The sequence below is a fragment of the Temnothorax americanus genome, unplaced genomic scaffold (assembly GCF_048541705.1).
Source record: "Temnothorax americanus isolate GAGA-0224 unplaced genomic scaffold, ASM4854170v1 Scaffold166, whole genome shotgun sequence".
Taxonomy (NCBI): domain Eukaryota; kingdom Metazoa; phylum Arthropoda; class Insecta; order Hymenoptera; family Formicidae; genus Temnothorax; species Temnothorax americanus.
Window position 1 is genome coordinate 67,696 of NW_027509303.1, and position 16,418 is coordinate 84,113.

Consider the following 16,418-nt stretch of genomic DNA (forward strand, 5'->3'; position numbering starts at 1 on the left):
ATTTAAGTTTTTTTTCTCGACTTAGAGAATACAAAGAAAATGTTTTAATATTCCCTATACTGTAGATATTTATAACATTATACATAAGTGCGAATTATTATTTAGAAAAAATGAATCTAATTTAATTTCAAATAGGTTAAAAGTTGCACAATTTGTACAAATGTTTTTACAACAATATCCTACAAATTTCATCCCATCATGTCACAACATTATTTTTAAGTTGATAAAGACATTTGTAATATCGCGAATTCATTTTTCTTTAAAAAAAGATGATAAAAATGTAACAACAAATACTTTTAGCAGTAAAAGTTTAGCTATGAGAGCATACGTTAGAAATGTAAAACATAAAAAAATAAAATTATGATTTATATATTATTTACTTTATTTTTTCATATTATACACGCTCCTTTTGACAAACATATAATTTAAACAGCCGCGTGAATAGGAGTCAAAATGGCGGATGATTGCGGTACTTTGTATATCTAGTGAACTTTAGTACTTAAGGCGGTCTTAAATATAAGAACGGACTATGAATATTGAGTCAACGGAGAAGAAGGTTATTCTCTACGCTTGGCAGAAAATGCCGCTAGGGAATTTTTAAGTCGATTCTTATGAATCAAGCTTGAATTCTATGTCTAGGTATCCCAGGTTGCCGATGACGAGGTCCAGATAGTGCGCTTCATAGTTTTCGGTGTCCAGGCGTAATAATACGTTGAATTCGATGTCTACGTGTCCCAGGTTGCCGATGACGAGGTCCTCATAGTGCGCTCCGTAGTTTTCGGTGTCCAGGTGTAATAATACGTTGAATGCGATGTCTAGGTGTCCCAGGTTGCCGATGACGATGTCTAAATAGTGAGTTCCGTAGTTTTCAGTGTCTACGTGTTAATATCTTGAATTCGATGTCTAGGTGTCCCAGGTTGCCGATGACAAGGTCCACATAGTGCGCTCCGTAGTTTTCGGTGTCTACGTGTATTAATACCTTGAATTCAATGTCCACGTATCCCGGGTTGCCGATGACGATGTCTAGATAGTGAGCTCCGTAGTTTTCGGTGTCTACGTGTATTAATATCTTGAATTCGATGTTTAGGTGTCCCAGGTTGCCGATGACGAGGTCCACATAGTGCGCTCTGTAGTTTTCGGTGTCTACGTGTATTAATACCTTGAAATTGATGTCTAAGTGTCCCAGGTTGCTGATGACGAGGTCCAGATAGCGACCTCCGCAGTTTTCGGTGTCTAGGTGTAATAATACCTCGAATTCGATGTCTACGTGTCCCAGGTTGCCGATGACGAGGTCCACATAATGCGCTTCATAGTTTTTGGTGTCTAGGTGTATTAATAACTTTAAATTTGAATGGGTGCTTTCAGCCGATACTCCGCTAGCCTAGCAATCGTGAGCAGTCGCTCGTTTTTGCACGTTTCCTCTTTTTTGACCTAATGGATTAAAAGGAGAGGAAACGAGCAAAAACGAGCGATTGCTCACGATTGCTAGGCTAGCGGAGTATCGGCTAAACGCACCCATTCAAATTTAAAGTTATTAATACACCTAGACACCAAAAACTATGAAGCGCACTATGTGGACCTCGTCATCGGCAACCTGAAACACGTAGACATCGAATTCGAGGTATTACACCTAGACACCGAAAACTACGGAGGTCGCTATCTGGACCTTGTCATCAGCAACCTGGGACACCTAGACATCAATTTCAAGGTATTAATACACGTAGACACCGAAACTACGGAACTCACTATCTAGACATCGTCATCGGCAACCTGGGATACCTAGACATCGAATTCAAGCTTGATTCATAAAAATCGACTTAAAAATTCCCTAGCGGTATTTTCTGCCAAGCGTAGAGAACCTTATTTATGTACTTCTAGCTTGTATATAGAACGATATATATTGCGTGAATGATGGATGCATTTTGTAATCAAATGCAGAAATATTTCGGTTTCTGCCATGTCGCATGACGTACGTAATAATACAATTTTGCAAAAACAATTTTCGAAGTTAGAGTTTCTTGTTGCTAGTTTGTAGTATAACACTTATAATACGTATAATAACACTTAACACGTATAATAATGATTATCGACTCGAGCGCTATTTTTGAGTTGCACCGGACATTTTGTAAAAGAGAAGTTTTTAAAAACCATGAAAACAATGCACACACACAATTTTAATTTCGTAAATGCACAATCTGAATTTAGTTAAATATTTTGTCGCGCTAGTTTTTTTTTATTATAATGTAAATCGCTTCACTATCATTAGTTAAATCATTAAAAGTTAAATGTTAAGATATTGCAACATTTCAGTTGATTATATTTATATATAACAGTAGATAAAACAATAACAGATCTACCCCGGGAGCTCCGAGGGGGTGTGAGGGGCGGAGGGGGGAAGGCGCCGGGGGGGACAACTTGGTGGCGAGGGGAAGCGGGGAGGGGGGACGACTTGGAGGCGAGGGGGAGCGGGAAGGGGGGACGACTTGGTGGCGAGAAGGAGCGGGGGGGGACGACTTAGTGGCGAGTGGGAGCGGCGGGGGGGGGACGACTTGTTGGTGAGGGGAGCGGGGGGGAGGGAAGGACGACTCGTTGGTGAGGGGGAGCGAGGGGGGGGTCGGCGAGCGTGTCGGGACATGTTTATTAAATATTAATAAACATATCGTATTGACAAGAGGTACCGCCGAGGGGGGGGGGTAGGTGTCCACTTCTACGCCGAGGGTGGTCCCCCGGGGGAGGGATCGTCACTTTATCGGCGCGGGGGTATTACAAAGGCGCCGTTCGGCTGCTAGAATTTTATCGGCGAATATAAACAAAACAGCGAGTTAGACATTTGACTCCGCAATGATCTCACCCTTCTAGAACATGCGAGCCGCCATTCGGTTACGGCGTCTCACTACAAAAGCGAGCGTCGATGGCCCTACGACGGTTTGAAGATAAAATAGCCGAGGTAAACAATTGATAAAATTTGTCACCGATGACGATTTAACCGTTGCGGAGTCCTCTTCATGTTTTTTTCTAGGAAGAGCCGCTGCCGATTACGATTTGACCATCGCGGCGGTATTCGGTTATGGCGCGGCATATTACAAAATGCGAGCGCCGATATCCGGCTGCTGGAATGTATAAACAAAATATGTCTAACGATAATTATACGAACGCATAGCATCCGTTGTCGCCAGGATGATTATGGATCCACATCTTGTGGATCAGTCTTCGGCTAGTTTTCGCGACGCGAACGTTCATATTCGAGGGTGAAGTTTTTTGTGTCAAGTATTCAATACAGAAGAATATTTTTCACGATAAAGGAGATTACATTAATTCCGATATGGATCGCGAGTTAACGGACGACAGTGACTACTTCAGTGATGAAAACGACAATCATGAAGAAGTCATCGATAGAATAGTGCTAAATTTACGTGAAAGACATTGCGTAATATATTTTTATTATTCAACGGGTGGTGCACTTGCACTATGTGCTCCGTGTATGGTTGCACTATGGGATCTTGATTTCGGCATGTACGCTCGCCTAAAACACTTCGTTGAGAGACGCGGAACGACGCATGGCCGGTATTGTTCAAGATGTCGTGAATCATTGTTTATGATATTTCCGCGTAATATGTGCCCGATTTGCACACGATAAGAAAAAAACATTATCGCGGCTCTTAAAAGTTGATACTTGGGGCTAAAGTTCTTGTGGCGAGTAAGCGGTATAAAAAAACATTTTTTTCAAAAAAACAGTGAACAATAATTTCGAGGCAACAATGGATGTAGATTCATCCGACGAGGATCGTCCGTTGTCGCCGGACAGCACCTATAACAGCGATGAAGACAATAACCGTAGAGAAGTTATGAAAAAAATAGTGTCGCGTCCCGAATTTTTAGCGTTGGATGGACGTACAAAATGTTGCGCAATTTATTTTTATTTTGAATACGGCTCAGATAACTTGTGTTATTCGTGTATGATCGCTTCACCAGACACTGGTGAGCACATACGTGAACGTCGAGAGCATGTAACCGAGCCGTACGACGTAATGACCATTCAATTTTGCACAGATTGTCGTAATACTCCATTGTTTCAAATATATCCATGCAACATGTGCCCGATTTGCATGAAGTAATAAAAAACATTATCGCGAGTGGGACATTATACATAACGTGCACAACATGGTGTGGATAATTGAAGAGGAATCTGTGGAGCCTCCAAAATCTGACGATGATTTAATAATGGAATGTATTACAACAGATATCACCGATGGTTTGCGTGAAGAAGATCAAGGAGTGAAATTGACGGATGTGCAACGAATATCGCCGGTGCAGTTTCTTCGCGATCGCGAACTCGGTATACGCGGAACCGGTCAACGCTTCGCTAGACAAAGAGTCGTTATCAATACCGATTCTTCCTTATAAGTGGGATTCTAACGTTAGACGAAAAGTGTATCGACGGCTGCGGGACGAGTGCGTTAGCGAGGAAGAATCACGTGCAGCTCGCCGTGCTGACGTTGTGCCGTATCATATTAGACCTATTGTTGACTATCGCTATTGGGCGTCTAAATTTTGTGAACAGCTCTATGATTGTGAAGCAACATACATTAAGATTCATACAGGTATTGGGAAATACGTCGAATTGGTGGTGATGAACAATTCGATACGTATGTATATGTACCCTGACCGTCTCAATAATCCTAATCATCTATTGATGCTTCAAAAAACCTTTGAACGTGACTGTGATGATGTTGATAATTGGGAGCATAATCATGGATTTAATGTCCCCTACTTCAGTTCTGGTTCTTTTATGTCTGCGCACTATCGCATTCAAAGTGGCAAACGATATTGTTCAGCGTGCGATCGAATCACGTGCAAGTGCTCCATCGAAGAATGTGACGTGATTTAAAAAAAAGACAGTATTAAAAAACAAAAACATGGAACATCTCGATAAAACGGAACGCGACCTGGTGGAAGGATCCAACCAAATCGCTACCTTGGACGAATATCTCGCATGGGAACAGCGATGCGAGAAGTTTATTGAGCAGCTTGAAGAAGACTGTCGTTCCAAACGTCCGCGGGTCTCAGACGGCTCTCAGACTGTCGGAAACAGGTCATCTTTAGTGGCAAGAATCGCGCGACTCGATGGTGCGAAGACTCTATTACAGAGACGGTTTGTACATATCGGTGGTGAGCACGCGGCGGGCAGTAGTAGCGGTAACGAAAACGCGGAAAGACTCGTTTGGCGAGAGATCGATGCCGCGTTCGAATGGCGTGTATTGACCGGTGCGGTGATAAATATCAATTACATCGAACCGCGAAAATTTCTCGAAGACGCCGAAGTCATCGTGCTCGATCGTGTACGGAACGTCATGCAAAGACACGCAAGTGTAAAGATAAACACCGTGTTCAACGGCGAGTTTGTGACGGGTGAAAAACGTGCGAACAAAAGTGTCAGCACGGGAAACCGTGAATTCTTTCGTGCGTCCGATCTGCGCGAGTGGTACGAGCTACACGTTATCGAGCCTACTTTATCGCGTCTCGAAGAGTTTCAGGAACGCGATAGCGGATGGGCGTTGTCGCGTATACTCAATTTGACAGTGAACGTGAACAAGTACAATCCTTTGCGCGCGGGATGTTACATCAATTTGCCGCAAAAAATTAAATCGAAAAAAGCGGTGATCAACGTGCAATCGATGGACAATGCGTGCTTCGCGTGGTCAGTGGTGGCTGCTTTACATCCAGCCGAAAGACATTCAGAACGGGAATCCTCGTACCCTGATTACACAACAGTATTAAATTTACAAGGCATTGAGTTTCCAATGACTTTGAAACAGATTAAAAAGTTCGAACGACTCAACGATATATCCATCAATGTGTATACCATCGAGGGAGAAAAGACGCCGAACGTTCTCCCGATACGGCTCACCGACCTGAAGAGAGAAAAGCACGTCAATTTGCTGTACGTGCAGGACCCGCGAGACGACAACGTGGGACATTTCGCGTGGATATAAAATCTATCGCGTCTCGTTAGCTCGCAATTGAGCAGGTACGATGGTCGGAAATACTTTTGCGATCGGTGAGTACTTATACTACTTTTAATAAAATTATAAAATATTTTATTTTTTATTTAATAATTTTCAAAATTGTGTTTTTTTTTTTTTTTGCAGATGTTTACATTATTTTCATTCGGGCGAGAAATTGGAAGCCCACGGAGTAGACTGCCGAGAGATAAACAACTGTGCCATCCGACTACCGAGCGAGGACGACAAGTGGCTGAGATTCAAGAATCACAGCAGGAAGGAACGACTTCCGTTCGTCGTGTACGCCGACCTGGAATGTACCCTCGAGAAGACGGATGCGGATCCGACAACGTCCACATACACGTCTCAACATCATCGGGTATTTAGCATAGGATATTACGTGCGGTGCTCGTACGACGACTCGTTATCCGCGTATCGATTTCATCGCGATAAGGATTGCGTCGCGTGGTTCGCCGAGGAACTAAGACGTTTAGCACACGACGTAAAGAACATCTTGTCCGATAATATAGCCATGGCGGGTTTTACGCGAGACGAGTGGAAAAAATTTAACAGCGCAACGCACTGTCACGTGTACGAAAAACCGTTCGAGCCAGACGACGTGCGCGTACGCGATCACTGTCACTTGACTGGTCGTTATAGAGGTCCCGCGCATTCCAGCTGTAATCTAAATTACACAGATTCGCATTACATTCCCATAGTATTTCATAATTTATCGGGTTACGACGCGCATTTTATTATCAAGGAAATAGCTACAGCCTACAAAGGACGCGTAGACTTACTTCCAATAACGAAGGAAAAATACATTTCATTCACGAAAAACGTTAAAAGCACTGAGGATAAAAACTACCAAAATTGCATCAAATTAAGATTCATCGACTCGTACAAATTTCTTAGCGCGAGTCTCGAAAAATTAGCATCCTTTCTCGATAAGGATAAGTTAAAAATTATACGTTCAAAATTTTCCGCGTTATCCGACCAAGATTTCGAATTATTGACGCGAAAAGGTGTCTTTCCGTACGAGTACATTGACTGCGTCGAAAAGTTGGAGGATCCGTGTTTACCATCGCGCGACTCGTTTTACAGTTCATTGACAGGCGACACCGTATCCGAGAGCAATTACGCGCACGCCGTCAACGTCTGGCAGCGGTTCTCCATTCGAACGCTCGGTGACTACAGCGATCTGTATCTAAAGATCGATGTTTTGCTGTTGGCCGATATTTTTGAAAATTTTCGCGATAGCTGCGTCGCGAGTTATGGACTCGATCCGGCGTATTATTACACTCTACCGGGGTTTACGTGGGACGCTATGTTGAAGCATACGGGTATCAATTTCGAACTGCTCACGGACATTGACATGGTCATGTTCATCGAACGCGGTATACGCGGTGGTCTGAGTCAATGTTCCGGCAGATACGCGCAGGCCAATAACAGGTACATGCAATATTACGATACATCGAAACCATCGTCATACCTGATGTATTTCGACGTAAACAACTTGTACGGCTGGGCAATGTGTCAACCATTGCCTTATGCAGACTTCCGATGGGTCGAAGACGTCTCGAATTTCGAGTTTAGCGCGATCGCTTTGGATTCGCCCACGGGTTACATTCTCGAAGTCGATCTAGAGTATCCGCAGAATAAACACGACGCGCACGCTGACCTACCGTTCTGTCCGACGCGCGATAAACCACCCGGCAAACGGCGGGACAAACTTCTCGCCACGCTGTACGATAAGAACCGTAGCCAAGAGTCTTTCGGCTTTCGCGGGGGTAACGTCGACGGGTCGCATGCCGATGGTTCGATGCTTGCGCGCGTTGTAATCCGACACGAGTCGCGGCAACGCGTCGACCCACTTGTAATTTCCGTTGAGCGTAAACATCTTCCACATGTTGTTTTTTAACGTACGATTGAATCGCTCGACGACCGACGCCTTCAACACCGAATACGTGGAATAATGATTGATGTCGTGTTTTCTCACGAGACTTGCACGTCGGTGTTGTAAAATTCCTTCCCCATGTCGGTTTGTAGATTACTAGAGCACCTCCCGCTGCGTCGAATTATCTCAGCGATAGCGTCGGCTGTCTCGCTGCCGCCTTTACCCTTGAGCGGCACGGCCCACGCGTACTTGCTCAACACATCGATGACGGTGAGTATGTAGTGGTAGCCTCCGTTGAAACGCGAGTACGGACGCTATCGCTGAGATAATTCGACGCAGCGGGATGTGCCCTAGTAATCTACAAACCGACATGGGGAAGGAATTTTACAACACCGACGTGCAACGTCTCGTGAGAAAACACGACATCAATCATTATTCCACGTATTTGGTGTTGAAGGCGTCGGTCGTCGAGCGATTCAATCGTACGTTAAAAAACAACATGTGGAAGACGTTTACGCTTAACGGAAATTACAAGTGGGTCGACGCGTTGCCGCGACTCGTGTCGGATTACAACGCGCGCAAGCATCGAACCATCGGCATGCGACCCGTCGACGTTACCCCCGCGAAAACCGAAAGACTCTTGGCTACGGTGTACAGCGCGATAAAGATCGCGGGTCCGGCAAAATTTAAAGTGGGTGACTCGGTGCGCGTTAGCAAATACAAAACAATTTTCGAGAAGGGCTACACACCGAATTGGACCACCGAGGTGTTTAAGATCGTTAAAGTGCAGCGTACCAATCCCGTAACCTATCTACTCGAGGACTATCGTGGAAAATCCGTCTCTGGAGGATTCTACGAGCACGAGTTGCATTGCGCGACTTATCCAGACGTGTATCTCGTGGAGAAAGTACTGCGCAGGAGGGGCGACGAGGTTTACGTTAAATGGCTGGGATTCGATGGATCGCACAACTCATGGATACACAAGAACAATCTTATTTAATTCGTGTAAACTGTATTTTTACTCTTAACATAAAAAAAATGCAATATCTAATATGTAATACATGTAAAATGTTTGAAATATGAAATACATATAAAGTACGTAAAAAAAATATATGAAATACACATGTGTAATATATTTATTATAATATTCTTTCCAATATTGTAATATAATACTCACAATACGTTACGTTATACTACATTTACACACATTCGTACATACATACGTTATACTACTACTACTACATTATATATTACGTTACATACATATACTATACATACGTTATACTATACATACGTTATACTATACATACGTTATACAATACATATGTTACACAGGTATTCGATAATGTCCCCACGGTAACGTGTATCGGTCGAATTAGGTATAATGTATCGCTTGTCGTCGTACGAACTCAGAGCGATTTTTGTTTCGGATACGGTGTACACCTCGTGTTTTTCGGACCTTATGCAAGCCTGCTGTCGCTTCATTTCAATTTTGTCTCGCAGACATCTCGTGTAATCGTCGAACGTTATCGACCTGGCTACGACGGTTGTTCTTGACACCTTTCGCTTTTTTACAGTCTTTCTTACCATCCACTCGCAAGGCATACATTTTCGCCCTGAGTCCGACGAATTCGGTCATGATCGCACCGTTATTCTCATCCTTCATCAAGCCCGGCACTTTTTTGTTCTCGAGCGTTATACCGTACGCGTTGTCGATCGCGTAATCGCTCGTGTCGAATCTAGCGATATCGCGTTTCACGTTCTCGTACACATCCTCGCACTCGATATGATATATCAGACTGTCCGTATCGGTATACATAATTCTACACTTGTCGCGATACAGGGGAGACATGTACTTGTGATGAAATTCGTACAAACAGACTTTCGATATGTCGAGAATACACATGCCGACGTAAATAGGTTTGTCAAATTTAACCTCGAGTTTTCGCAGTTCGACGGCTATCAGATTTTCTGAAAAAACGCTCCTGCTGTGAAAATTTGGTTTCGAGATCAGTGCCTCCGCGCCGTATCTACCGTTCCACTTTGTCACTAATTTTACATCGACGTGATTTCGAACGTTCTCCATCGTTTTCCCGAAAACCGCGTTGTTCATCATTTTATACAAATTTTTCTCGAAATCGTTTTTGGCCAGTGTTCTAAATTTTGTATTGAATTCGATGTAATTGCAAAGCCATGGAGATTGAGCGAATTGCAATACGCGATGAATTTTTGTGACGCGAATACCGTGGCGCGTGCATTGCTGTAGGTTGCGGTAGTGTGTGACATAACGCTTCTTATCGTACAGCGTGGCGAGAAGTTTGTCCCGCCGTTTGCCGGGTGGTTTATCGCGCGTCAGACAGAACGGTAGGTCAGCGTGCGCGTCGTGTTTATTCTGCGGATACTCTAGATCGACTTCGAGAATGTAACCCGTGGGCGAATCCAAAGCGATCGCGCTAAACTCGAAATTCGAGACGTCTTTGACCCATCGAAAGTCTGCATAAGGCAATGGTTGACACATTGCCCAGCCGTACAAGTTGTTTACGTCGAAATACATCAGGTATGACGATGGTTTCGATGTATCGTAAGATTGCATGTACCTGTTATTGGCCTGCGAGTATCTGCCGGAACATTGACTCAGACCACCGCGTATACCGCGTTCGATGAACATGACCATGTCAATGTCCGTGAGCAGTTCGAAATTGATACCCGTATGCTTCAACATAGCGTCCCACGTAAACCCCGGTAGAGTGTAATAATACGCCGGATCGAGTCCATAACTCGCGACGCAGCTATCGCGAAAATTTTCAAAGATATCGGCCAACAGCAAGACATCGATCTTTAGATACAGATCGCTGTAGTCACCGAGCGTTCGAATGGAGAACCGCTGCCAGACGTTGACGGCGTGCGCGTAATCGCTCTCGGATACGGTGTCGCCTGTCAATGAACTGTAAAACGAGTCGCGCGATGGTAAACACGCATCCTCCAACTTTTCGACGCAGTCAATGTACTCGTACGGAAAGACACCTTTTCGCGTCAATAATTCGAAATCTTGGTCGGATAACGCGGAAAATTTTGAACGTATAATTTTTAACTTATCCTTATCGAGGAAGGATGCTAATTTTTCGAGACTCGCGCTAAGAAATTTGTACGAGTCTATGAATCTTAATTTGATGCAATTTTGGTAGTTTTTATCTTCAGTGCTTTTAACGTTTTTCGTGAATGAAATGTATTTTTCCTTCGTGATTGAAAGTAAGTCTACGCGTCCTTTGTAGGCTGTAGCTTTTTCCTTGATAATAAAATGCGCGTCGTAACCCGATAAATTATGAAATACTATGGGAATGTAATGCGAATCTGTGTAATTTAGATTACAGCTGGAATGCGCGGGACCTCTATAACGACCAGTCAAGTGACAGTGATCGCGTACGCGCACGTCGTCTGGTTCGAACGGTTTTTCGCACACGTGACAGCGCGTTGCGCTGTTAAATTTTTTCCACTCGTCTCGCGTAAAATCCGCCATGGCTATATTATCGGACAAGATGTTCTTTACGTCGTGTGCTAAACGTCTTAGTTCCTCGGCGAACCACGCGACGAAATCCTTATCGCGATGAAATCGATACGCGGATAACGAGTCGTCGTACGAGCACCGCACGTAATATCCTATGCTAAATACCCGATGATGTTGAGACGTGTATGTGGACGTTGTCGGATCCGCATCCGTCTTCTCAAGGGTACATTCCAGGTCGGCGTACACGACGAACGGAAGTCGTTCCTTCCTGCTGTGATTCTTGAATTTCAGCCACTTGTCGTCCTCGCTCGGTAGTCGGATGGCACAGTTGTTTATCTCTCGGCAGTCTACTCCGTGGGCTTCCAATTTCTCGCTCGAATGAAAATAATGTAAACATCTGCAAAAAAGAAAAAAAAACAAAATTTTGAAAATTAATAAATAAAAAATAAAATATTTTATAATTTTATTAAAAGTAGTATAAGTACTCACCGATCGCAAAAGTATTTCCGACCATCGTACCTGCTCAATTGCGAGCTAACGAGACGCGATAGATTTTATATCCACGCGAAATGTCCCACGTTGTCGACTCGCGGGTCCTGCACGTACAGCAAATTGACGTGCTTTTCTCTCTTCAGGTCGGTGAGCCGTATCGGGAGAACGTTCGGCGTCTTTTCTCCCTCGATGGTATACACATTGATGGATATATCGTTGTGATCGTTCGAAATTTTTAATCTGTTTCAAAGTCATTGGAAACTCAATGCCTTGTAAATTTAATACTGTTGTGTAATCAGGGTACGAGGATTCCCGTTCTGAATTTCTTTCGGCTGGATGTAAAGCAGCCACCACTGACCACGCGAAGCACGCATTGTCCATCGATTGCACGTTGATCACCGCTTTTTTCGATTTAATTTTTTGCGGTAAATTGATGTAACATCCCGCGCGCAAAGGATTGTACTTGTTCACGTTCACTGTCAAATTGAGTATACGCGACAACGCCCATCCGCTATCGCGTTCCTGAAACTCTTCGAGACGCGATAAAGTAGGCTCGATAACGTGTAGCTCGTACCACTCGCGCAGATCGGACGCACGAAAGAGTTCACGGTTTCCCGTGCTGACACTTTTGTTCGCACGTTTGTCACCCGTCACAAACTCGCCGTTGAACACGGTGTTTATCTTTACACTTGCGTGTCTTTGCATGACGTTCCGCACACGATCGAGCACGATGACTTCGGCGTCTTCGAGAAATTTTCGCGGTTCGATGTAATTGATATTTATCACCGCACCGGTCAATACACGCCATTCGAACGCGGCATCGATCTCTCGCCAAACGAGTCTTTCCGCGTTTTCGTTACCGCTACTACTGCCCGCCGCGTGCTCACCACCGATATGTACGAACCGTCTCTGTAATAGAGTCTTCGCACCATCGAGTCGCGCGATTCTTGCCACTAAAGATGACCTGTTTCCGACAGTCTGAGAGCCGTCTGAGACCCGCGGACGTTTGGAACGACAGTCTTCTTCAAGCTGCTCAATAAACTTCTCGCATCGCTGTTCCCATGCGAGATATTCGTCCAAGGTAGCGATTTGGTTGGATCCTTCCACCAGGTCGCGTTCCGTTTTATCGAGATGTTCCATGTTTTTGTTTTTTAATACTGTCTTTTTTTTAAATCACGTCACATTCTTCGATGGAGCACTTGCACGTGATTCGATCGCACGCTGAACAATATCGTTTGCCACTTTGAATGCGATAGTGCGCAGACATAAAAGAACCAGAACTGAAGTAGGGGACATTAAATCCATGATTATGCTCCCAATTATCAACATCATCACAGTCACGTTCAAAGGTTTTTTGAAGCATCAATAGATGATTAGGATTATTGAGACGGTCAGGGTACATATACATACGTATCGAATTGTTCATCACCACCAATTCGACGTATTTCCCAATACCTGTATGAATCTTAATGTATGTTGCTTCACAATCATAGAGCTGTTCACAAAATTTAGACGCCCAATAGCGATAGTCAACAATAGGTCTAATATGATACGGCACAACGTCAGCACGGCGAGCTGCACGTGATTCTTCCTCGCTAACGCACTCGTCCCGCAGCCGTCGATACACTTTTCGTCTAACGTTAGAATCCCACTTATAAGGAGAATCGGTATTGATAACGACTCTTTGTCTAGCGAAGCGTTGACCGGTTCCGCGTATACCGAGTTCGCGATCGCGAAGAAACTGCACCGGCGATATTCGTTGCACATCCGTCAATTTCACTCCTTGATCTTCTTCACGCAAACCATCGGTGATATCTGTTGTAATACATTCCATTATTAAATCATCGTCAGATTTTGGAGGCTCCACAGATTCCTCTTCAATTATCCACACCATGTTGTGCACGTTATGTATAATGTCCCACTCGCGATAACGTTTTTTATTACTTCATGCAAATTGGGCACATGTTGCATGGATATATTTGAAACAATGGAGTATTACGACAATCTGTGCAAAATTGAATGGTCATTACGTCGTACGGCTCGGTTACATGCTCTCGACGTTCACGTATGTGCTCACCAGTGTCTGGTGAAGCGATCATACACGAATAACACAAGTTATCTGAGCCGTATTCAAAATAAAAATAAATTGCGCAACATTTTGTACGTCCATCCAACGCTAAAAATTCGGGACGCGACACTATTTTTTTCATAACTTCTCTACGGTTATTGTCTTCATCGCTGTTATAGGTGCTGTCCGGCGACAACGGACGATCCTCGTCGGATGAATCTACATCCATTGTTGCCTCGAAATTATTGTTCACTGTTTTTTTGAAAAAAATGTTTTTTTATACCGCTTACTCGCCACAAGAACTTTAGCCCCAAGTATCAACTTTTAAGAGCCGCGATAATGTTTTTTTTCTTATCGTGTGCAAATCGGGCACATATTACGCGGAAATATCATAAACAATGATTCACGACATCTTGAACAATACCGGCCATGCGTCGTTCCGCGTCTCTCAACGAAGTGTTTTAGGCGAGCGTACATGCCGAAATCAAGATCCCATAGTGCAACCATACACGGAGCACATAGTGCAAGTGCACCACCCGTTGAATAATAAAAATATATTACGCAATGTCTTTCACGTAAATTTAGCACTATTCTATCGATGACTTCTTCATGATTGTCGTTTTCATCACTGAAGTAGTCACTGTCGTCCGTTAACTCGCGATCCATATCGGAATTATTGTCATCTCCTTTATCGTGAAAAATATTCTTTTGTATTGAATACTTGACACAAAAAACTTCACCCTCGAATATGAACGTTCGCGTCGCGAAAACTAGCCGAAGACTGATCCACAAGATGTAGATCCATAATCATCCTGGCGACAACGGATGCTATGCGTTCGTATAATTATCGTTAGACATATTTTGTTTATACATTCCAGCAGCCGGATATCGGCGCTCGCATTTTGTAATATGCCGCGCCATAACCGAATACCGCCGCGATGGTCAAATCGTAATCGGCAGCGGCTCTTCCTTGAAAAAAACATGAAGAGGACTCCGCAACGGTTAAATCGTCATCGGTGACAAATTTTATCAATTGTTTACCTCGGCTATTTTATCTTCAAACCGTCGTAGGGCCATCGACGCTCGCTTTTGTAGTGAGACGCCGTAACCGAATGGCGGCTCGCATGTTCTAGAAGGGTGAGATCATTGCGGAGTCAAATGTCTAACTCGCTGTTTTGTTTATATTCGCCGATAAAATTCTAGCAGCCGAACGGCGCCTTTGTAATACCCCCGCGCCGATAAAGTGACGATCCCCCCCCGGGGGACCACCCTCGGCGTAGAAGTGGACACCTACCCCCCCCCCTCGGCGGTACCTCTTGTCAATACGATATGTTTATTAATATTTAATAAACATGTCCCGACACGCTCGCCGACCCCCCCCCTCGCTCCCCCTCACCAACAAGTCGTCCCCCCCGCCCCGCTCCCCCTCACCAACAAGTCGTCCCCCCCCCGGCTGACCCCTCGCCACCTTGTCGTCCCTCCCCTCCCCGGCTGACTCCTCGCCAACAAGTCGTCCCCCCCTCCCCGCTCCCCCTCGCCAGTAAGTCGTCCCCCCTCGCTCCTCCTCGCCACCAAGTCGTCCCCCCTTCCCGCTCCCCCTCGCCACCAAGTCGCCCCCCCCCCTCCCCGCTTCCCCTCGCCACCAAGTCGTCCCCCCCGGCGCCTTCCCCCCCGCCCCTCACACCCCCTCGGAGCTCCCGGGGTAAATCTGTTATTGTTTTATCTATTACGTTGTCACATATAAACACACGTTATTTCAGTGAGATTAGCTTATATGATTTAAATAATACATATTAAACAGTGTTATATGGTTTTTTAATTTCTGCTATTAGATATCACTATAAATACAGCTTTGGTGATTATTAATTTCATGAATTAAATGAATTGAACAAAAGGCGAACCAAATGAGTACTCATCTATTAACGCTTACGAATGATTTATTAATGTTCAGCTCGATAGTTTTGCTAATTAGCGTTCTCATTATTATGTAACAAGCTGACAAAGAGAAATAAAATCCATATTTTTACATAAGCAATGCTGAGAATGTAAGGGATACATAATCTGTCCCTTATCTGTAGACAAGAATGCATGTCTGAGAAAAGCTTACGTAACTGTGGGCTTGCACTTTTGTAAGGTAAACTTAATTATAGGCGCGCAGCGTATTTATGAATTGTTTCAAATGTATACTAAGAAGTTACGACGACGACGACGATGTCCTCACGGTCTCGCCGGCCGTGGAGGAGCGCGCCGTCGCTTTCTTCACTATAATCTCTATCAATATTCGCGATACTGCTCTCCGAAACCCCGATGGTAGCTCGACTGAGTATTTTAGAGATGTTATGTTGGGCGCCAGGTGCGATTCCTCGCACCACGATTCACGAGATCGCAGTATTTCTCAGGCGTGGGCTTCTTTGATCAACCGCGGATGGAATAGGAGAGGGAGCGTAGCGCAAT

General features: G+C 44.4%; 2 protein-coding genes across 2 annotated transcripts; one reads left to right on the forward strand and one right to left on the reverse strand.

Annotated features, from left to right (window-relative positions):
- The first annotated feature begins 4,410 nt into the window (after positions 1-4,410).
- Positions 4,411-6,576, forward strand: LOC143895697 (uncharacterized). Its single transcript, XM_077403010.1, has one exon. It carries the CDS (start codon positions 4,917-4,919, stop codon positions 5,991-5,993), a length of 1,077 nt encoding a protein of 358 aa, XP_077259136.1. The 5' UTR covers positions 4,411-4,916; the 3' UTR covers positions 5,994-6,576.
- A 1,922-nt stretch (positions 6,577-8,498) lies between these two features.
- LOC143895702 (uncharacterized) lies at positions 8,499-12,074 on the reverse strand. The gene is made up of 2 exons (XM_077403014.1): positions 11,894-12,074; positions 8,499-11,801 (listed from the first exon to the last, which is right to left on the reverse strand). Exon 2 carries the CDS (start codon positions 11,414-11,416, stop codon positions 9,386-9,388), a length of 2,031 nt encoding a protein of 676 aa, XP_077259140.1. The 5' UTR covers positions 11,417-11,801; positions 11,894-12,074; the 3' UTR covers positions 8,499-9,385.
- Positions 12,075-16,418: the final 4,344 nt, after the last annotated feature.

Bases quoted from the DNA above. Each gene is read 5' to 3' on its own strand.
- LOC143895702 (XM_077403014.1), bottom strand. From the start codon at position 11,416: ATGGCGGATTTTACGCGAGACGAGTGGAAAAAATTTAACAGCGCAACG.
- LOC143895697 (XM_077403010.1), top strand. From the start codon at position 4,917: ATGGAACATCTCGATAAAACGGAACGCGACCTGGTGGAAGGATCCAAC.